General features: G+C 35.1%; 1 protein-coding gene across 1 annotated transcript in view; it reads right to left on the reverse strand.

Annotated features, from left to right (window-relative positions):
- Positions 1-24,061, reverse strand: part of dlt (codanin-1 like protein dlt) — a 32,872-nt gene that overhangs the window by 2,811 nt on the left and 6,000 nt on the right. Inside the window, exons 5-13 of the mRNA XM_071585651.1 lie at positions 23,038-23,319; positions 20,415-20,572; positions 19,091-19,358; positions 17,064-17,350; positions 15,315-15,545; positions 14,858-15,098; positions 10,535-10,716; positions 4,568-4,736; positions 2,406-2,704 (exon numbers count right to left, since the gene is read on the reverse strand). Of these exons, the coding sequence (XP_071441752.1) occupies positions 2,406-2,704; positions 4,568-4,736; positions 10,535-10,716; positions 14,858-15,098; positions 15,315-15,545; positions 17,064-17,350; positions 19,091-19,358; positions 20,415-20,572; positions 23,038-23,319 (2,117 nt within the window). The remainder of the gene's footprint in view (positions 1-2,405; positions 2,705-4,567; positions 4,737-10,534; positions 10,717-14,857; positions 15,099-15,314; positions 15,546-17,063; positions 17,351-19,090; positions 19,359-20,414; positions 20,573-23,037; positions 23,320-24,061) is intronic.

The raw sequence follows: 24,061 nt of genomic DNA on the forward strand, positions 1-24,061 counted from the left end.
CTCCCATATGGGTGCTTCAAGCTTTCAAACCTCCGGGCCTTAATATTGCCAATGAAATCCATCCAGTATCCACTCATCTCCTTATGCCTTCACCCACCACCTTATCTTGTTCCCACCACATATTCTCACCATTCTTTCCCTGAGGAAGGCATTTTGAAGATGATGGTTTGACTGTTGAAATGAAATCAACCATGTTTTTGAGTGTCCTTTCTTTGTGTTTCTAACTTTAGTCAATTTTTTAATCAATATCAACTAAAGGACAGGGAATAAGCACAAGCCTAAGTTATAACCCATGTAATAGTAATTAGATGAGTTGATATGATAGATGAAAGTCACTTCAACAGACTTAGCAATTATGGCACAAATTATTTTCGTTTTTGTCATTCCACAGAAAACTGGATATTAAATAAAATGGATGTCATTAGTGACTATCTGATAACAAACCCAGGAATTTGAAGAAATGGGGACCTATTCCAGAGAGATCTGGAAGGACATGATGCACAACAATTCTTAAATAAACAACATGAATTGTAAATAATTCTACCTACTAATACAGGTACCTTACATGCATTCCGAGAAATCTCCCAAGGAAAACACCAATTAACATGAACAGAATCATTGCTACCCAATAATTGGTATAATTGACCTAAATCATAATCTTTGACCAAAGACTATCGCCGTAGCCATTAATACCAATCTTTGATTCATGGCCATAGCAACATTCAACCATCTCATATCACCTAATAGTTTATATAACATGCTAGATATCTAGATGCAACAAGAAATAAATATTTATGAAACTTTCTATAATTGGCAACCTGGCAAATTGACGTAAAGATTACAAATTCATTTATTATGTACATTATGACAGATTACAAATGGGATAGAAAACAAGGAGAGAGTTGAAAAGTTAGGTAAACAAAGAGGACTACTGACTTCTTACCATTATGAAAAATAGAGCTAAAAACTATTTCATAATTGTATTCATTAAGAATTACTCAGTACAAACATCCAATATGAATAAAAAAAGCAATTGTATAGTATGCTACATTGGTATTTTTCTCTTAAAGTGGTGTCAAGAGATTACAACTGCGGTTGGGACAGTAAAAGTCCTATGTGAAATATAAGATTTTCTGTAAAAAGACACAATGCAATAAAAATGAAACCAATTGAAATATTATAAAATAATGACACAAATATTATGAAATTTAAAAAAATAGATGTTTTAATTACTACCGTAAAATGTGCCAAGAACCACCATATCAGGAATTTAATATTCGACCAATGTAAGTCGGATGATTTTTGCGGGATTTACATCTTGAGAATTTTATGAACAGCAAGCAAAGGAAATTAATTGTTCTTCAGATACCAACTATGTTGCTAGGAAAAAAAATTTGATTTTCCCTATTTTGTTACATCAAATTCAGCTATAGATATTCATAGATTCAGCTAACAGCCCAAATGTCAGGGCTATTTTGTACTTTATTTTGTACAACAGCCATTTTCCATTTCCATTAATTGAATTATCGTTGAATACTGTTCTCCCTTAAACAGTAAACTTTTGATTATTCAAGTGCGGATTATCTGTTTTTTTGGATTATCCATCTATTCTCTTCCCAGGCCTCAAAATTTTAATAAAATTACAATCACAAGGATAATCACATGCTTTGAAACTTCAAAAAACCTTAAAAAAAAGTTTGAAATACCTGGACTTTCTTAAAAGTTTTTAATTCACCATACAAAAAGTCATCAATAGCATTTAATATATCAATTTAAACATTTTTGTACGATCTGTACTATCCCATTATCTGTCCCATTATCATTCCACTTGTATTCATTAGCCCTGAGAATTCCATACTCTCCATTAATGGAAGCAAATACATAGTTTTACTTTGATACAAATAATTCATTAAGTATCTACACTTTTTCACCATTATTTTAATTGGTATGAAATGATGAATATGACTCTGTATCAGAGATCCTTTCTCAATATTCATCCTTCACCAGTCATTTGTTTTTTCCTGGTTACATAATTGGTTTAGCTTTTCAAAAGCGTAGGAAAATATGTTCTGCTATTCACTCTATGATAGTTCTGGGTTCTTGTAAAACTAGAATTCCTTCCTAATAAAGTTGCTGAGAAATGGAAAAAATTGTAATTTTCCTGATAATTAATTTAAAAATAATAAAAATTAAATTGAAAAAAAAAATGCAAATTAATTACAAAGATTGTAAGAGGAGAGTCTCTGTACATATCTGTTTATAACACAACATATTTTCCTCATATTTCAGTTATCCATGTTTTTTGATTAGCCCTGCTTCATCACACATCTATCAGCATGGATAATGGAGAGGTTACTGTAAATCAATAAAATATTTTAGCATCAAGTAAACAATGAGAATTTCACCTGTGGCCATTCCGTATGTAGAACAACAAGAGACTGCTCTTCTAACTGCTTCGGATTCAGTAACTTTGAAGAGAGCAGTGCTGAGAGGAGACTAGATAGCCTTGTAGCCCATGAGGATTTTCTACCTGTATTCTGGCTTCTCTCTTCAGCTAAAGAAAGCAGATAGAGGTTTCGTGGACTAAGGATTCGTGAGAAAGCATCTTCTGTGGAGGACGCTAGATTTGTCCAGAGAGGAATGAACATATCCCAATTCAGGCTTGTGGATGAAGTCTTCCCAACTGTTTTAACACCATGTGCAACTGAAATGATAAATTATATGTTTTAGAACAATAGTATTTTGCATACAGTGGACTCTCATGCAGCACAAACCCATAGGATGTATTTTCATCAAAATGTGGTTTACCACGCCCAGGTAATTCAAAAGATGTTAAAAAGTAGAATGGTCGAAAAAAACTTATTTATGCCAGTATGATTTTTTTATATCATTAAAGGTAAAAAAGTATAATGTTTATAGCATTTTAAACATTAGAATCAAAATATTGTAAGCACAAGGTGTGTTCAAGCTCTATATTCACCTAAATTTTCCTCAGGGCTAGGAAGTAGTAAAAGTGTGGTTGAGATTAAAATATGTAAGAACTCTTTATGAAAGCAATACATAGCTGTCTTCACTTGACAGTGCAATGGGTTTGTGTAGCTGCCACTTAAGTGATGAAGGTTTGCAATAATTAAAATTACATATTTATTATACATGTAGTAATACATTTCTCCTCTTGCGAGGTTTAACACTCATCACAATTCATCATCAGTCGAGTAAGGCATGCAGTTTTGGTGTTATGGATGTGAACAATGTGTGCCCATGAGAATGACAGTTCAAAGAAAATTGAACATTATTGGACAACACACTTGAGAAGAAAAAATGAACTTTCTCATGTAAGTAATTAGAAAAAATTAGGAAACCTTATAATGTGAACTCAACTCACACAAGAGAAATACTTAACTGAAGCATGTTTCTGTAACAAAAATCAATGCTACTACTTCATTTAGTTCAAACACGAGAGACATAATAATCATCATTTAAATTGCAAAATCACATCAATTCTTACCCAACCAACACTTCCAATCTTCCTCCTCTTACGATCAATTTTGAAGGTCAATTACAATTTAAAATCACACGTGTTTTCAATTGATCTGTCACATCTTACCCATCCATCAGTAAACCATATGTTTTTCCCTGGCTGAGAAAATATTGCTTTTATATATAATATAAATTGCAAGTAAATATATAATCGAACAACAGCTTGCATTAAAAAATGAGTAAGGGAACAGTAAATGCTAAAAAAAAGTAATAAATACAAACAAAAATCAAACATGAATAATCAGAAAATACTCACAAAGGTAATCAGAAGGTTACCATAGCTATACATCTATAAAATAGTGAGCAGGATTATTTCTCCGAGTTTGGGACCCTAGGGCTCAGATACCTTCAATTTGTTACCAAAATTTCTAATAATACTAATTCATAAATATATATCTATTTCAGGGCACAAAACCACCACCACATGACAAGAGAGCTTAAATATTGATGAGAAATTCATAAAGGATATGCATATGCACTAAAAAAACACAAACTTCATTGTTTGACTCAGTAATGGGCAAGGGAAATTTCTCAAGAGTGTGTTCACAAGAAACAACAGGAAAGGTACAAAAGTGAGATAGAAAGCTAGATTGTGGCGACTTGGCCACCGAGTACCACAGAATTTTAACATTCAATTAAGGCATGTATTTTGATAGGAGTCTCCCCAAAGTTTCCAAGATATAAAATGGACTTTCCACACTTTCTCCTCTCATCAATTGATGCAACATTAAAAGAAATACTTGTATACGAGCTGTCTTCCAAAAACCACAAGTTCAGTTTCAGATTTTCCATCAAAAAACTTACTGGCCAAAAGCTCAGCCATTTTCCCAGCAACAATATGCATATGATGAATTCAAGGCATGGGGCAAGTAGAGGTGTAGGACCTCTGAGGACAAATTGCCGATTGTCTACACTGATTCAACTAACAAAAAATAAATCACTAATACACAACAAACTACTGCATATTTTAAATCACAGGAGATATAAGGAAAAAGCAATAAAATTCTAATTGAGAAACTATACTTACCCAAAAAAATTGCTAAATCCAAAGTTAGAGAGAAAATTGTTTTCAAAGATGGAGGAGTTAAGTTGGTTCCATTATTAATGGAAAAAGTGATCACCTCAAGTATTTCCTGGATCACTTTCAGATCAACTAGCATGCTCTGTTCTGCATTGATGATGTCCAGTATATTCTCCTAAAACAAATCAACAGTTTGTGTTCAGCATCAGTCATGAAAAAAATCTTTTCTTTATCAGTTAATATCACAGAAAAGCTGGGTTTTGCTAGTGAGAAAATATATTCCGACAATTGACAGATAAGAACCAATGCCAGTTTTGTTAGCTTTGGTTCTTGATTATGGTTTCAATATTTGCAGTGAATGGACATCGAGCTATCAATACTCGCATTATATACGTTGATCACCTTCAAAGACATTCTCATCTTATCAGAAGTTATACTTATGTTTTACAAGAAGTTTTAAATACTATCACAACCTTTATTTTACTACGATAGAGTGTTGCATGGAATCATTTTTTTCAGTTTCAAAACTAAAAGATTATTACAAAAATACATATACACATGTACTTCACAATAAATGATTCATTATGTCTTTTATTATGTTTGCTTGCATAACTGTTAGTTTGTTTCACTTTAATACCACTGTTGCTATTCAAATGCAAACTGATGAAAAGTAGGATGCAGTATTTTTTTAAATGCATACGAGTTCTGTTCAAAAAGTTCCCGAACTTATTTATCATTAAAAAAATACTTCACTAACAAATTATTGGTCAGGGTCCCCTTCAAAGTAATCTACTCCCCAATGTATAAATTTATCCCAACCATGTTTCCAATTTTTGAAACAGTCCTGGAATGCTTCTTCCAGAATGCTCATAAGCTCCTCGGTCAAATTTAACTCTATCTCTGGAATAGTAGCAAATCTTTTTCCTTTCAATTTCCTTTTGGTTTTCAGGTATGGGAACAGGAAAGAGTCACATGGGGCCATATCTGGAAAATATTGTGGGTGGGAAAGCACACCACTTTTGTTTTTGGCTAAAAACTTACAAGCTCTGACAAACAAATGAGTCAGCACGTTTTCTTGGTGAAAATACCACTCCTCCAATGCTCTCTCTTATGCCTTTAATAACCCCAGGTAGTACACTGTGTTGACTGTCTAGCCTTTAGGTAGGTATTTGAGATACAAATCCCCTTTGCATTGTAAAAAAAACAGTCAGCATCACCTTAACATTCAAGCGAGCTTATTGAGCTTTTTTGGGGCAGGGCAATGTTTTACCAACCCATTGTGAATATTGCACTTTTGTTTCGATGCCATATCTATAAACCCAACACTCATCACCTGTTATGATTCTGGACAAGAAAATTTCATCCTCCTCAGCTCTATCAAACAGTTCCAGACAGATTTGCACTCAATGATTTTTCTGTCTGCTTCCATCAGGTAAGGCAAGAATTTGGTGGAGACTTGAATCCTAACTTTGCAGTAAGGATGTCACAGCATGCACCAATCAAGATGCAACACTCTTCACCAAGTTCTCTGAATGTTTAACGTGGATTTGCACGAATGAGATCGTTCACTTTCTCGATGTGGGGGTCATCAGCCGACGTTGACGGTCGATGCTCGTCATCTTCCACTAATTGCTGGCACTTTTTCAACTGGGTAAACCGCTCATAACATACAGTACGATTCATAATATCCTCACCATTAGCCTTGGTAATCAACTCAAAAGTATCTGTGACGGATTGGCAGTTTCATGCAGAATTTTACAGAAAAATGCTACTCTTTCAAAGAGTTCATTTCCACAGATCTGATTTTTCCCCACACTCTATGAATAACCCTTCACATAAACGGTAGTAATTAATCAACAAAACAAGATTACAACAAAGAGGTTGAAGTCGGTCATTCAGGATGTTTCCGTAGACATGCCTTCAAGCGGATTAAAGAATAACCAAGTGGAGGTTTGCTATTCAAAAAGTTGGGACCCTTTCGAACAGACCCTCGTAATAAATTGTTTCAAGAAATTATGTGAGCAAAAACATTCTAGGGAGGGAAAACTTTGTTATTTTCCTGATTCGATAAACTTATATGATTAACAGAATGTGGATGACAACAAATTTACAGAGATATCACGAAAGTTACAGACATACGTATACTTTTGCATGTACAGCCTTCATCTATTAGAACACACATTTTGGCCTTCATACTACCTTGATCAAAAATTTCCCGGAATTTATTCAGAAAATTAAAAATACAAGTTTATTCATCTAAATCTATATTGTCCCCTTCAAAGTAATCCCCATCGACTGCAACACACTTATGCCAGCGCTTGATCCAATCCTTGAAACATTTTTTATATTCGGTTTTCGGTATGTCCATCAGTGCTTCCTGCGATTTTTCCATTACTTCCTCTCGGCTGCTAAAACGCGTTCCCCGTAATGGTTTTTTAACTCGATTGAACAGAAAGAAGTCACAGGGAGCCAAATCAGGTGAATTCGGTGGCTGTTGGATGGTATTTGTTGCATTTTTCGTCAAAAAATTACGAATAATGATAGCACTGTGCGACGGTGCGTTATCATGGTGCAAAATCCACGAGTTTTCTGCCCACATTTCTGGTCTCTTTCGGCGAATTGCTTCACGCAAACGTCTCATAACGCCCAAATAATACTCTTTGTTTACTGTCTGGCCTTCTGGCAAAAATTCATGATGCACTACACCGTTGTAATCCATGAAAACCGTCAGCATTGCCTTCTTTTTTGACTGAAAACGACGTGGTTTTTTTGGTCTCGGCTCATTTGGTGAACGCCATTCCCTTGCCTGATGTCTGGATTGCGTGTCGTACTCATAAACCCACGTATCGTCTCCAGTAATGATCCTTTTGATGAATGTGGGATCGGATTCAGCCTCGCAAATCATGTCTTTTGCGACGTCAACACGGTCTCTTTTTTGCATGAAATTGAGGTCTTTTGGAACCAACTTTGCTGCTACACGACGGAAACCCAAATCATTAACCACACTGTCTTGGGCGGATCCATAGGCAATGTTCAAGTCCTCCGCTATTTCTCTGATGGTTAATTTGCGGTTATTGACCAACATTTCTTTTACTTTATCAATTTTTTCACCGACTTTCGATGTCGATGGTCTGCCACTGCGTTCATCATCTTCGATTGACTCACGACCACTTCTGAACCGCTCGTGCCACTGGTAAACGACCGTTTTTTTAGAGAATCGTTGCCGAAACACTTTTCCAACATTTCCAACGTCCATGCGCCACTAAATCCGTTTTTTACGCAAAATTTAATACAAGTTCGTTGTTGCAAATTTAAATCCATTTCTGCAATTGTAAAAAATCGCCAACACACACAGAGATAGATGTACTCTTGGCAACGTAACTTTTGCAAATGTCAAGTTATGACACTAAGATTTAAAGGGAATATCAACAACAGATGTACCAATTTAACAAAAAAAACAGAACTCAAATCGGAACAATGGGAGCGCCACACGGTGGTTATTCCGGGAACTTTTTGATCAAGGTAGTATAGTGCTTCTTTAGATCATAAGAAGTTGCTAATACCAGTACAACATAATCAGGAGTACTTTTAATATTCCTCGCCAAAATATTTAACAAAACTTGGTGTAATAGATTCTGAATAATCATGGGCAATTGAGGACCACATATCAAAAACAAACCTTACTGTAAACGCGGGTTATGGAATCAATGTCTATCATGTTGATTCTGGTTTTGGTGCAAGTAGTACAGTAGATACCAACCAACCGTACACTAATTAAAATGGTCAGCCATTTTGTAAAATGGGTCTGTCGTGAAATAAAATGGGAAGGTGCGCATGGGTAATAGATAGGAAAGACAACATTGTGTATGATAACTTCTAGACAAAAAGAAAGCTAATTTAATTATCTGAGAAGACTTTCAAAAATATCTAGCACAGAGGAGGTTAGTTTTTTCTTGGCACAAAAAATGAATTAAGTGGCACTTTACACATCTAAAATAATTTGGTCCCTACAAGACTTGAAGTATAGACAATCTAATATTATGCCAATGATTTTCCAAGAATGTGGTATAAATTGATTGTTAACCTCAGGTTTCCCTTAGCTTTCATGTAGATTTTTCATACCATTTTGAATGAGAAAAAATAATTTAAATAATTATCAGTGAGGAGGTGACAAACCAGAGTTCCATGATGTACCATCATATGCCTGTTAGTGTATATGCTTGCTTTTTTCAGGAAATATTGTCAGGAGCCATTAGGAATAGAAGATTTAATGATTCATTTATTAGATATGAAATTAGTTATTTTATGCTACCATTACTATTAAAAATAACTTTTCCTGAAATTTCACTTGCTTTATGATTATGGAAATTATGATTTTTAATTCTAATTTCAAGAAGGAGTTTGCTAAAAATGATGTGAAAGTATTCAGATATTAAATCAGAATTTAAAGAAGAAGCTCTACGTTTGAATATGAAGTATTTGTTAAAATGATTGGTAAGAGAAATGTTGACCATGAGTCCTTTAGGAAGGACAGAGAAAGCAATGCAGCCTTTGGCACTATTATTTCCCTATTTCTCATGCATCCTTGTTTCATTATTTGCTCTAAGTATTTAATAATAATTACATTTTCTCTGAAACAAAGAAATATTGAGGCTTAAAAGAGAAATTTTTCACTTCCACATAAAGATTTAATATTTCACGAACATGATTTCAATTCTGCGCATCATCATCATCATCATACCTGATGATGATCAGAAACAAAAGGCACTGAAACCATGGTCGTGAAATATTAAATCTTTATGAGGAAGTGCAAAATTTCTATTTTTAGCTTCATCATGAAGGAATTCCACAAAGTTACACCTGAAACTGTTATGCTTAAAGAAATATTGTTATCATACTTTTTAGCCTTTTTGTATAGTTTCTCTAGGTCATTTTCAGCACAGTTTTGCCTTACTACAGAGACATCTTTTGGATAAGTAGAGAAAGAGCAAATATCCTCAGTAATCCATGGGTTGCTCTTGTGTAATGATGCATTAGTTATTGCAGTAGAAAACTCTGAGATCAACATGTGCATAAACATACAGTAAAAGTGATGAAGGCTTTCATTTATACTGGTAGATTCAAAATGAATTCCCAGTTTTCACTTTGGAGCAAATAAGCAAATGCTCTCACAATTAAAATTTGTTTTTAATGCATTTTACACAGTCGTTGAGGATTCACAGCAACTGAGGATAACAGAGGGAAAAGATCTGATATTATGTAAGTGAACTACAGTGATTTTTACATAACTCAAATTGATATTAGTAATAATACTATTGATTGTGAACAGAAAGCCCTTAATAGTGAGGGGGAATCTGGTTGTTTCATTCATTGTGTGTACTACATGAAAATACATGAAAATAAGAGATCCATAAAATTTATTTTTTGAATTTGCATTGCCTAATAGGTTACAATTAAAGTTGTCATTAACAATTACAATTTTTCACAGACTTATACAAAATATGAAGCCTTGTTAATGTCACAAAGAAGATACTAAAAATCACTAAATGGCAGATGGTATAGAGACCCAATAACAGCTTAATTATTAGGTAAACAAGTCTTAGTAATATATGACGTGAAGAATTTATTCCCATTGAGAAATTGAGTACTAAGATTACTCAAATTAAAACACACACATTCAGATTCTGGAATGAAAGCACCATCATTTTCAAATTCAGATATACAGGTACCTGTACTCTAGGCATTGGTAGTAACATACTTATTGAAAATTCTTTCTTTAGGTATTAGCCAGTGTCCCTTGATACATATAATTTCTGGTTTATGAATATGAGCTAACACTGCACATTTTAAAAGTTTTCTCATGAACAAAATACTATATATTAATACCACACGTATCGCTATAAGATATGCTTTCATGCTTGAATTCATGACACCAGATATATGAGAATAGAATATATGAACTAAGCTATTTACCCTGAGTTGGTTGATAATTTGAGCAGCAGAGAGGCAATTACTGCCTTCTTCCTCAGAAACTGCTGCTTTTGCAGCTAAGGCATCATCAGATTCTTCCATTGGCTTCATCTTAATATCACTTGGCTTCTGGGCTGAAGCAACCAATTTGCCAACCTCAGCTTCATACTCCTTGGCAAAGAGAGCTTTAAAAAAGGAATAAAATGAATTTTTGTTTTATTTATGATAAACTGTACCTGATCAGGTGGTACTACAGTAAATCCTTGCTAATGTGGACCTGGTTAATCCAGACAGCCTGGCCATGAACTGTGGGTGGCTTATTAATGGGCCACTACTGTACTGTATGAAAAATTCACTCAGCCCACAGGTTACTTTGAATATGGTTGAAAATAATTATATTTCAATCAATATTCCAGCTGCACATTTGAAAATATGACTAAACTACAATTAAATGGAACATTCATCAAATGCTGCACATTTTGCAGATGAAAAACATATTTGAAAAAGATGACTTAATTCTTTCCAATCGATTCTGTGACATTCAACATACCAAGATACTTATTGATTGTGAGATCATCTAGCAGAAAATCTAAGTAACCTTTGACATCAGCACCAAAGTACGGTGGCAGTTAAATAAAAAATAACTTTGGTCATTAAAAAAGATGTAGTTTCTTCATTAACTGGTCGTGAAGGTCTCCATTGGGAGTTTAATATCACTTGACATACTATCCAATCTGAAAAAGAAGACAAAGGCCCTAATCTATATGCTTTCAGGTTTGAATAATATTTCCAAAAAATAGAAAGGTTGGTTTGGGAAATTATGCTACCAAAAATTGAAAGATGATAGGAAATCCAAAAGAGGTACATGCAGAAAAAATTGAGCAGGGTAAAATTGCTTGGCACCAACGTACAAGGCACAGCATAAAAAACTTGCCAAATACTTGCATGCAGAGAACTTCATTGCAAGTAGTGGTTGGCTATGATTTAAGAGAAGGCATCATATTTATGATGAAGGTGCATCAAAAGGGCTGATAGTGATGCTGTTGAACCACTTACAGAACAATCGCAAGCAGTGATGATTGAATATGATTTTCAATAACATCAAGAGCTATAAACCAAACTAAATGGATCCATGCTAGAAAGCCTTTGACAGAAAATACTCAAGATTTATGAAGTGAATCAAAGGCTCCCAAATGAAAATTCTGTAAAGATTGGATGTCTATCCTTCGATGATTAGCTCACAATCTGATCATTCGGTCATTAACTGATCATGGACACAAGTTAACGTGTGTTACCATGGAATGACATCAATAACCTTAAACTCAGACGAGGATAAGAAATGACTTTTCTCTATCACAAAGGAATATGGCAAATACATAGTTTAATGGGATTATCAAATCAGGCTCACTCCATATTCATGCCGACACTGAAGTTACAAAATAACATTTATGTTTGGAGGATTCCTAAGAAAGAAATAAAAGAGCTTTTCTTTGGTACCAGTGGTGAGTAAAAATCCCAAATCAATGTTGCCACCAAAAGATACACCAAAAAAATTATGACAAACACTCCCACGATCATACTCATTGGAGGTGATTAACTCTGTTCACAGTATTCATCCGTGGAAGCTTCACTGAAATCTTATAAGATTCAATTTAAATTAAAAATTACAAAAGAACTAAAAACGGGGATCGAGATGGTGCGTGTGGCTAACGTACTGGCTTCCCACCCTGAGGGCCTGGGCTCAAATCCCGGCGGTGTTGAATATTTTTCAGAGGTATCTCGATCCCTACTTGAGGAGCTTTGCGGAGGGCACTTTGAGTGAGTATGCCATCCGTCGGATGGGACGTTAAGCTGCGGACCCCTGGGCGCCTTTCATAAAGAGCAGGCTAATGCCGACGCCGGGTTTCTCTCCACCCTTAATCCTTTCCTGTCCATCCCCTGTGGTGCAAATGACCTCAGCTGTCGGTCGCCTCCCCTAAATACTACTACTACTTAGAACAAAAAACTAGTACCATTTTTTTGCAGTTAAGCTCAGCTTTATCTAAATAAAAACTTGATCAATTTTCTTTTTTAATATAGTAAATATAATAAATGAATGGGATGATAGAACTGAGTAAGTTTGTTATGTTCAAAGGCAGTTGTGAAAAGCAACTTTAGAATTTATTTTTGGAAAAAAAATGTCCACTAAATTTTATTTAAATATATTGGATCCTTGCTTAATGAGCACCTTGCATAGTGAGTAATTCGTACAATGAACAAAAATATTTTTCAAAAATGACTCACTTAATCAGTGACTTTTTGCATAACAAGTGAGTGAAGAGAAGGGGATTCCCAGAATTATTGTACACCTGCTGATTCAGGTAGTGTTTAGCACTTGTTCTGCTAGCATCTTAGTGTACCTAGTGATCACACATTTTTTCCAATCCTGTATTCTAGCATATCATTTGTGATTTTTTTGCAAAGTTTAATAACACAGACACAAATGTCCCAGAATACAAAGCCACAAAAATACAACTATAAAAGAATTAAAATAATCATAGAAATTAAAACAAAAATCATTGAAAAGCAAGAATAAAATGAGCTGATCTAGCACATATACACAATTAGTAGACCAATGATTTGCACTAACCTCAGGAAAGATAAGATTAAGGTGATAGATACTTCAAAGGGAGTGGCAAGAATATCTACATAAAATTTGCGTATTCTCAATGATGCTGACAGGTTGCTTCTCATATTTCTAAGGGAAGGCAATTTGAAGGCAACACTATTTACAAGAACATCATTTGTTTGTAAAACGGTGTAAACGATTTTCTCTGACACCTTTTGGAAGATAGCAGGTTTATTAATGGCGGAAAAAGAAATATTTTAAGGAAGTAGTAGGTAGAAGTTTAAGAGAAGAACCGGTATCCACAGCATTGTGAGGCATGCTTAAGCAGTGAGCTCTGACTCAAAGATAGCAGAGAACTTCCTTGGTGAGTTGAAGAAGCTAGTATATTTTGAGGGTTACCTGCCGCAACAGGTTTTAAATTGTGATTGGATGGGTCCTTTTTTGTATTTTTTTGGGAACAAAATTTTGAAGCATTGGTAAAAAAAATGTCTCAAAACAGCTTTCTAGTGAAAAAAGAATTGGGAAGGTATCATCAATTATAGAATAATTATTTTTCGTTTTCGACAAATCGAATTCGCATTCCAGGTTGGTTCATTCTATGTTGCTAATCGTCAATATGTTCCATGAGGTTACCCGTCAAAAACTGATGGATAATTTGGATTTCACCTAATCTGGATAATTCATGATGCAATTTGGTAGGTTTCACTGCATACACTGATGTTCTTAAAGCCCTCTGTGAAATATCCTAGCTGGGTATTTGGGTCAATGCTCATGTACATGGATGTAATGTTTTTAAGTAATTATTACTAAATAATAGCCAGAATATCATAATAAAATTCAGCATATTAATTGATTCTAATGCATATAATGTTGTAAAATACAGTTATTAATGCTGATTTGTTTTGTTTCAGGAAGCTGTAGATAGTGAAGTAACTCACAGTGGAAAAGATTGAGGCTGGCAGTGAGATTAAGTTCCTTATTTTTAAGGGTTACATGCCCGGCAATCCACGATGAAATGATGGCTGTTTATGGAAATGATATCCCATCATATGACGCAGATGTAAGGTGGAAAAGGAATTTGCAAAATGGCTACATGTCCCTCAAAAATGATCCAAGAAGTGGAAGACCATCACTCACAGACGATACTGTGACAGTGAAGAAAATAGAGGACTTCATCCTATTAGACCAAAGTGCAACCATCCTAACAATCACAAATGAGACTGATATTAGCCATAGCAGTGAGGAAAATTACTCACAAAGAAATGCACATGTCAGAGGTGTCAGCTTGCTGGGTTCCATGACTACTGACTTCTTTTCAGAAGCAACAGAGGCTTTGAAATTTCACCTATCTCAAATCTGCCCTATTTTCCCAATCTCACCCCAAGTATCTTTTTTCTTATTCTGAGAACTCAAAAACCATTGCAGGGGTCAGAGATTTGACAGTAAAATGATGCAATTCAAGAGGTGGAACATTGTTTTTGATGCAATCTGCTGAGTTCTACAGTCCTCTACAATGACAGTCGTCAAGAGGTCAAAAAATACTGGTGGAAATGTTTAACTCTGAATGGTAACTATGTAGAGAGGTCTTAGGAATGATAAATAAAAATTAAGTTCCTATCTTGATTGATTTTTATTAATAATTAAAAGTATAAGAAACCCCCTTTTATATAGTGGATATTGAATCCTAAAGTGACACTGGAAGGCACTAAGAAACGTACCCGCAGATGTATGGGATGTGATCCACCGTCGCACCTTCTGCCTGGCTGCACGAATGGTGACTTGCACGCACATTTGACACACCGCTTGAGAGACTGCTTCATCTCCCGACTGAGGCAGGAGGGGCGGGATGGCATCCCATGCACGGCGCTCGCACTCACAGTCCGAATACTCGAGACATTCTTTTTTTAAGCTCAACCACTCTTCCGATGACACTTCGTGGATTTCACGTGCCATTGTAAACTGAGGAGACGGAGGTCACAGCATTACTAAAAGAACTCATCCAAACCATTTGTCCACAACAATGATCAGGATAGAAGATGTGCAAGTTTAAAAATCAGCCTGGAAACACATCACTCACCAGACTGGATCAGCATTACTAAATTATCCATAAATGTAAAATTTGGAGCTATTATTTTCATGAAACAATAGCCATAATGAAAATGCATATGCACTCACCTCAAACTTTTCCACAGTCTGTCCCTCTAAAGTTGAGCTATCAGAAGAGCTTTCCTTGAATTTTGATAGTGCAGAATTATGAACTCTAGCCAGACCCCTTTTCAGTGCTTTCGGTAAAAGCTGGCTGCATATGTGTCTGACACACGTTGATGCTACCCTCTCCGATACAAAATCCACAGTGCGACGTACTGAGGCCGGCTGGTTGGAGAAAAAGTTCTCCTCAAGTTTCAACTGAAGTAAGAAAAAGAAGTAAAGCATCAGAGCAAATTCATAATAAAAGAATCATGATGTACACAAAAAATGTGGAAAGACAAAAAGAAGTAAAATATCACAATTTATTAACAAGCACATCACATGTTTCAACTTTTAAACACTTTCAGAGCTCATAAATAAATAGTAAGATTTTACTCATTAGTTTTATCTTCCAAAATGCACACACATTTCACAAAATCAAGGTTTCTACAGTCAACTTTGTACAGAAACGAATGAACAGTTTCAAGGTCACGGAAAAACGACTGGTCCAGAATTATAAATTTCATTATTCATCTCAACACAAAAATTTCAACAAATGATAGTTGCTTTAATTAGGCTAGCAGTCCTAATAAATATATACATAAATATAACCCAAGAAATGATGAATAAAAGTATGAATTAAATGAATCAATAAACACTAAACATAGAAAGGAGTAAGGTGGTCCCAAATCCTTGTCTTTCATGGCAATACGTCAAAAAAGTATAATTTATTTCACTATATTAAAGACTCAAGTATTTGAAATTTTGGGGCTTTTAAAGGAACTAGATGTTGTGACGAAATGCCGTACATACAATGTCACACGCATTTGTGTTCGTGCGCGACGCGCCACAGTCCACAAGGTTAAAGCCAACTTTTAAACACATATGGTGTTTATACTTTGACAAATCCCAGTCAAGGCGAATGATTTTTTCACTCAAAAATTGTTGCATTGAAATGCACATTAGCGGATGACTCCGTTAAAAGTTACTGTTGCGGCATCTCCCGCAGTTTCTTTGGAATTTGTCAAAGTATAAACACCTTATGTGTTTAAAAGTTGGCTTTAACCTCGTGGACTGTGGCGTGTCGCGCACGAATACGAATGCCTGTGACATTGTATGTACGGCATTTCGTCACAACTTCTAGTTCCTTTAAAAGCCCCAAAATTTCAGAGTTTAAGAGGATGCCTCGATAGCTTAAGTGGCTAAAGCACTCGACCGGATATTGAGGGATTTGGGTTCGAATCCCAGTCAAGGCGAATGATTTTTACACTCTGAAATTGTTGCATTGAAATGCACATTAGCAGATGACTCCGTTAAAAGTTACTGTTGCGGCATCTCCCGCATTTTCTTTGGAATTTGTCAAAGTATAAACACCATATGTGTTTAAAAGTTGGCTTTAACCTCGTGGACTGTGGAGCGTCGCGCAAGAATACGAATGCCTGTGACATTGTATGTACGGCATTTCGTCACAACATCTAGTTCCTTTAAAAGCCCCAAAATTCCAGAGTTTAAGAGGACGCCTCGATAGCTTAAGTGGCTTAAGCATTCAATCATTTGATTCACTACCATCTAATGACTGTGTAGTTTAAAAACAATAACTATACCATTACATCACCAAAGACCATGTTCACATCTCTTTCCAATCTACCTTATTCTGGAGTCTCTGCACATAGAAACACTTGGAAACAAAACTATGGGAATAGATAAGGAGTTACCAGGCCAAATCAAGATACTAACTTCAAGAAGTCTTGTTGAAGATACTGCAGGCAACCGATCTGATGCCGAGACTGGTGTTATGTGCCGCACAATATTAGTTCCCGATCCTGAACGACCACAGGTGGAGTCTGTCATCATCATTCGTATTTCACTCAGAAAGGGGCAAATGGCATAGACAGCAGATTCATCGATCAAGTCCAGGTCATCTGGTCCTTTTACCTTCAATGAGGTCACACTGCTAGCAGTGCCATTGACAATAACATTTTCATTTGTTGTTGACACAGCTTTGTCTGTGAATACAGCTTCCTCTAAAGAACAAAATAAAAGCTTGCTGTTGAGTGTGGAAAAATATGCCCAGATTTTTTTCTAAGCCCACTCTACATTCACAGGAAAAAAATAATACCTCATGCAGTCCAACACAAAATATTATTTCTGGCCTGAAATTCAGAGCCATTTCCACATTGAGAAAATCTTAAGATAAACCAAGTCCACAAGTATATTACATATTACTTGAAAACTCATCAGGTATGACGATTACACAAGGTATTACATATTTCTCAGAAGTTACTTTTCACAAAATTACATTAATAGTTTATCCAGAAGGCAAGCTATAATTTTTATTCTATGATGAATTTTTAAATTAGAAACTACCACAACAAATGCAGATACTTGATTTTTACAGTAGTTGGTAGCAGGAGCTCAAAATGGAAGTATCCTATCATCTTTCATGAAATGCCAGTCTCATTTTCGAGTTGACTTAAAATAATTTATAGAAGGCATGACAAACCAAATAGTGAAATTGATTTCCAACACTAAGTCTGCAGAAAATTTCCAATAACTTAAATGACTTTTATGCAAACTATATGTCAGTGGATCTTCTGACCATATCCTAGATTAGAATGTCTTTGTAGAAATAATTCAAGCAAACTATCAAAAAGTAGGCATTAGCCAGTTTCAAGTAATTGACATTTCATAGGATGTAACAAGCATTATTTTTAACTAAGCAGGATTGAAATACTGAGACATCATTATACTCTAATTAATTAATATTTTTACTTTTCATAAATATTTATTAAGCAAATGCATCAAAATGTAATGCTGCCACTGATTGAAAATGCATTAATAAAGCCATGTTTAGCCCACAAAACACAGCAGATTTGCTGCATGTATAATATGCATCCTCACTGAAAATTTGAAGACCCTTTGGGGGAAAAAATGTTTTATGCATAGAAAATTACACTAATGTTACAGCTAATACTGATACCTCTAAGCAATATTTGGTTTTGAGGGAATTTATATTTGGAAAATATATTATCTTTTTCTGCATTCAGGCTGAACATTTCAGATTACCCTTCCATGAGCCATACTGTAACTCTCTCTATCTGAATTTAAATGTGTACTGTGAGATTTCAAATATTGAAAATAGTTCCGCAATGCAAAACAAAGGATTAGAATTTTCCTGATTGTTCAGTGTTTCCATATCCAGTCTGTAACAGGGAAAGTATTAAGCACAAATCACACATATTACGTCAGCAGAGTAGCTCACTTCCATATTCATAAACGGTTGTCTAAACCCTAGGAGTGAAATCTATTTACAAATAAACCATTTCCTAAATTTAAATTTGATTTGTATTACATTGACCAGTTTATGGATTTATGTATTAGCACAAGAATTATTCTATTCATATAGGCTCATCACAATTAATCAAGATTAAAATCTGACATTTTAAATAATAAGAATTTCAGGATTTATCGTGGACAACAGTTAAATTCAACCAATTTTCTCACTTAAAATACGGGACATCCTGTTTAAAGCAGGTAAAGTTTTGCACAAATAGCCAAGCTACAGCATCTACATATTTGTGTGCATTTCCACACTCGAGGACAACGACTCAATACATAAGAATAATGCTTTTCTATGACCAAGGGGGAGGGGGTCTCCATTACTGCAAAATGAAAAGGTGGTGCACAATGATACAAGGATAAATATAAACAATTCTCCCACATCAAGCCAGAAACCACATCCTACACACAAAGATTAACCTTACGTGGAAAGTTTGGCTGCTCAAAGAGCCAGCCCAGGCACACCCTGACAAGGAACATGGCATGTGTCAATGGAGGCTGCTCCTTTCCTACTTCTACATCTCTGTACACTGCTACGAGAAGGGGGAAGAGCTTCTCCTTGTAATAATCAATGCTGGCAGACACACGGTCAACCATGGACAGAAATACCACCACCCACGGTATAGTGATTGACAGGTGCTTCCGCTGCTTGGCTGTCCATAGCAGTCCAGTCAGATCCATTACTGGCATTACCTGCAATGCAGGAAAAACACACACATGCACACTTATTGGAACCGCAACGCAAAAAATAATTTATCTCAAAGTTTCACTATGTGGAAAAATTTCTACCAGAAAGTTATACAAAAATAATCACTGCAATTACTATATTTGCAATTTATTTTAAATATGTACACAATCAGATTTTCTTGTGTTTCATTATTACCAGGTGAAAAATGCATTTTGTTTGTACCACACTAATAGTGCATGTGTTTGCATATAGGAAGCAGTAGTAACTTGTAATTATCAAAGGCTATATACAGGGAAATTAAATAAGGGAATATATCACTTGATCAATGAACAGAAATATGTAGAATGTATATAACGCAAATACTATATTAATGTATTGTCTGTATTGAAATATATTCGGCATGAATTTCCTCCTTTCATGAATACTCTCACATCTCTACCACTTAATTGAACTTTTATACATTTCCATGTATACCCAGTTAATTATCCATACATACACCACACCCTTTGTATCACTCCTATTTGGATTAAGAACAGTCAATGAGTCTAATTTTAATTCAAGCCACAGGAAGCTAACTATGTTTAATTTTTTTCTCCTAACTATGAAGATGTTTCCTCAATCTTTCATTTCTGAAAGTGGACAAATTTCTTCACATATGAAGATATTTCTTATTAGACTAGAAGATATCTCTTTTAGACTTCTAATTGTCTTGTTTTAAGATTCATTTCAACTACATTCCCCTTAAAATAATAAAATAGCCATTCCCACAAAACATATCCTTAATTGATGGCATAGCTTCTTACAAACCATGCACTTCAAGTCCCATAAGTACAGAAATGTTTAAAAATTGCTCAAGTTTGACAAACTTTCCTAAGAAAATATAGATGCTAATAATATTAGAACTGGAGCACAATAATCGTAAAAAAAATGTAATGACAGATTATGAGACTTAAGCCATTCACAGGAATATTATTTTTAAACTGATGAGACACTAAAGGTTCAACTTAAAATATAAGCCATAAGTTGTTGCCCATTAGAATTTTAAAATATCTTTAACATACCTTATTTCTCAAAGTGGAGTAAGAGAGCATGATGTTATCAGGAAGTCTATTTTCACATTGATAGGGTAAGAACACCAGAAAACCCAGGAACTTTGCAAGTAATTGCATGTTGAGAACACATTTAATATATTCACATCTTGTGTCATCATCAACTTTATCTGAAATTTTGAAAATAAAAATGTATAATTAATAATACAATGTAAAAATTAAATCAGTTATGAGATCAGATGCGAGATAATTTCCTTTTGTTCTGAAATAATAGAGAAATAATAATTATGTCAAATGAAGTATGTTGGTCCATATTCCAGAGACAACAGTTACGCCGGCATTGCAGTTGGCGTCTTCTGGTCAGGAGTGATGCTGACACAGATGATAACTTCAACAGCGGCAAAAATGTTGTCCCAGAAATATGGACAAATGCGGAGTTAATCCCAGAAGACCTGAGCCTTCAATATCTGCACACCGCGGAAGCCTTCATAAGGAATTGTATCGATTACTGACAATCACAATCATGCAGTGAATAACTCAGTACTTATATCACAATATTTAACTGCAATTGCAACTCTTGATAAATTTATTTTAAACATGGCAGATGGTAATTTTTTCCTGATAATAAAACCAGATTCACTTTCAGAACATATATTTGTGTTTACAAATAATCCTTGACACAGTTTCAATGAGACATGTCGGCAACCAACTTAAATTTATTTCACCTCTGAAAACTGTTCTTCAGTTTTTTCTACAATTGCTATTCATTTACGCAGAAAGACATTTTCACAATAGAAGTCACATGCTTTCTTTATAGCACAATGAGCCTTGGCTTTGAGGTGTTCTATAGTGCCCTGAAATACTATACCAATAACTAAACAGAATGGTTGCTGGGCCATTCAGGCCATTTTTACAATTTTTTCAGCCACTTTATATGGACTTCATCTTAAGTAATTTGCTATCCTAAAACATGATGCTTTTCATATAAGGATTGAATTTAATTACTCTCCTGTAAGTGGTTTTGGTATTATGTTACAAATTCTGTCAATAGTGTTAACAGTCTCAAAAGCTCTCATGCAGTTTTCAAGTTTTTTGGCCATTAATATCTGCCAGCAAAATAATGTACTCAGCGATGTTTACACTGACTTAATATGGATTCCTAGTCATCATAGCATAAAATGAATTAGATTACCAACCATTATTACATTAAACCCCTAACTTTAAGCTTAAGGCTGTGTTAAGTGTCTTAACAAGACAGCTCTTGATTAAACACGCATAGAGAGGTATATGGCTGCGTAGATTTTCGCGGCGGTGGCTTGAAGAATTCTGCATGTCCGGGTTTTCACCGCGTTGTTGTTTGAAGCCGACAACAGTTTCGCCGAAGTTTCATCCGGCGTCTTCAGGTCGAAGATGAGGGACTCAGATTTTGGCCGTCCTTATATAGGTGGTCCCGTCCAAGTGCTGCTCTCTGATTGGTCCTTTTTCGGAGGACTCTCTTCCACGCGTTGTGGAGATGGTAGCCTTCATCTCTATTGAAATTAACCCGGCGAATTTCAATAGAGATGAAGGCTACCATCTCCACAACGCGTGGAAGAGAGTCCTCCGAAAAAGGACCAATCAGAGAGCAGCACTTGGACGGGACCACCTATATAAGGACGGCCAAAATCTGAGTCCCTCATCTTCGACCTGAAGACGCCGGATGAAACTTCGGCGAAACTGTTGTCGGCTTCAAACAACAACGCGGTGAAAACCCGGACATGCAGAATTCTTCACGCATAGAGAGGGTTGATACAGGACATTAAATTTTCAATTTTCTAGACTTGTCCCAAATATTAATCATATTTCCCAAACATCATCAAACCAAATTGTATTTTTCTCTTAACAATCAACCACCTATTGTGGAGGATTCATAGCAAAAATATACTTATAAGAGCCCAAGTAAAATTAAGGTAGGGCAATATCCAAAATGACTGTACCTCAAACTTTTTTATTTAATCTCAAGTCCTCAATCCATATTGCTTTTAATTTATATTTCAAAACCTATCTCATTCTTGTCTTTATTTTGTTTTTGACTTCGATACAAATCAAATTTGGAATCTATTAATAGTGGTTTAATTTTCTTCCAAAGCAAATTTACATCGTCACATAAATTTTCAAGGTCATCAATGATTTCAATTTTAAAAGGAAATTTTGCTTCCAGGTTTTCTTAAATACATTAAGACAGGAAGAGTATACATGAAGACAGTCTTAAATTGTTACAATGAGTTTCACAGTGGGTCAATCATATAGTCCTAGATGATCTCTAACTTTTATAACTTTGACTCTTCATGGTCGATTGACAATCAAGTTTGAATTGTAGTCCAGATGTGTAAATATTGTGTTTATCTTCCGGTTCTTTAACAAGCTTTAATAGAAATTCTGACATGCACCGGTTAATTTTTTTCTTCGCGCAATATTATCCAGAAAATTTAATTTTCTCACAGAGCAGAGAGTCCCTCATCATAAAATTGCACTTCAATCCTCACAATAACATTTTCTATTACTTGTTTATTCTAGTTGATGATTTGTCATTAATAAATATATATAATACTCTTAATTTTTAGAGTGGAAAGGAAGAGGTTAATTATTTACCTACCTTGGTCCTCCAGTTCTGAAGCGATGAACTGGGAGTCATTTAAATTTAAAATATCTGAAACGAAACCATCTTTAAGATGCTCATTGAACATGTGGTTTGCCCCATAGACAATGAAGTCACGGAAAAATTCCTGGGCACCAGGGAATGTAGGTATTGGACAGCATCCTCCTCTTGACCTGGAGGGCCATATTAGTCTTCTTTGCAATCTTTGCAACTTACTCGGGTCAGCATCTCTCAGAGCTATTGGAACAACTTCTGCAGCATTAGAAGATTCCTCCAACCCTAGAAAGATAGAGAGTTAAGCATGTGAAAACATGGTATTTGATGAATTGACTCTCTGACTATATATTTACAAACTGCAACTGGGTGTTTGAAATAAAATAAGCACAGAACTGCCCAGAGAGTTTCAGCAATGAAAGCTTCATCAGATTATCAGTTTCAAGGAGAGAAAACATATACACATACTTTTACAATTTCAAATGATAATTGCAATATTTTTTTAATCAGATTACTCAAACTACTAGAGAGAAATGGCATGGAAAACAATCAACTTCATCCCCTCAAGTTTTTCTGAGCTGTGTGTTTTTAATCATTTTTATTGTACATAATTACTGAAATCTGTAAACACATGTAACATGAATTGAACAAGAATTATAATTCCAGTAAAAGTGGTGACTTTAAAAAAATAAACTTGATCTTTCCTGCAGCCAAAGTACTTCTGAGAGTAATAGACAAGAGATTGCAAAGAAGATATGGAGAAAGTCTTTGATTAGGTGGATTCGACCAAATTCATGGATATCCTGATCGTCTATTGAGTAGAATGGAAGGAACAAAGAGTATTGCAGAGTGGAACTATAAGCTCAATTGGTGCATTGAGATAGGAGGTATTAGGGTAGCGTCAGATTTACACATGATGTGGCAATACTTGCTGAAAGCCAGGAGAACTTAGTAGAGCAGCTAATGAACTGGAAGAAAATTTTCATATGTTTTGATAGAAAGTGAATACTACAAAAACCAAAGTAAT

The sequence above is a fragment of the Hetaerina americana genome, unplaced genomic scaffold (genome assembly GCF_022747635.1).
Source record: "Hetaerina americana unplaced genomic scaffold, ioHetAmer1.1.p SCAF_2, whole genome shotgun sequence".
In the NCBI taxonomy this organism is placed as follows: Eukaryota; Metazoa; Arthropoda; class Insecta; order Odonata; family Calopterygidae; genus Hetaerina; species Hetaerina americana.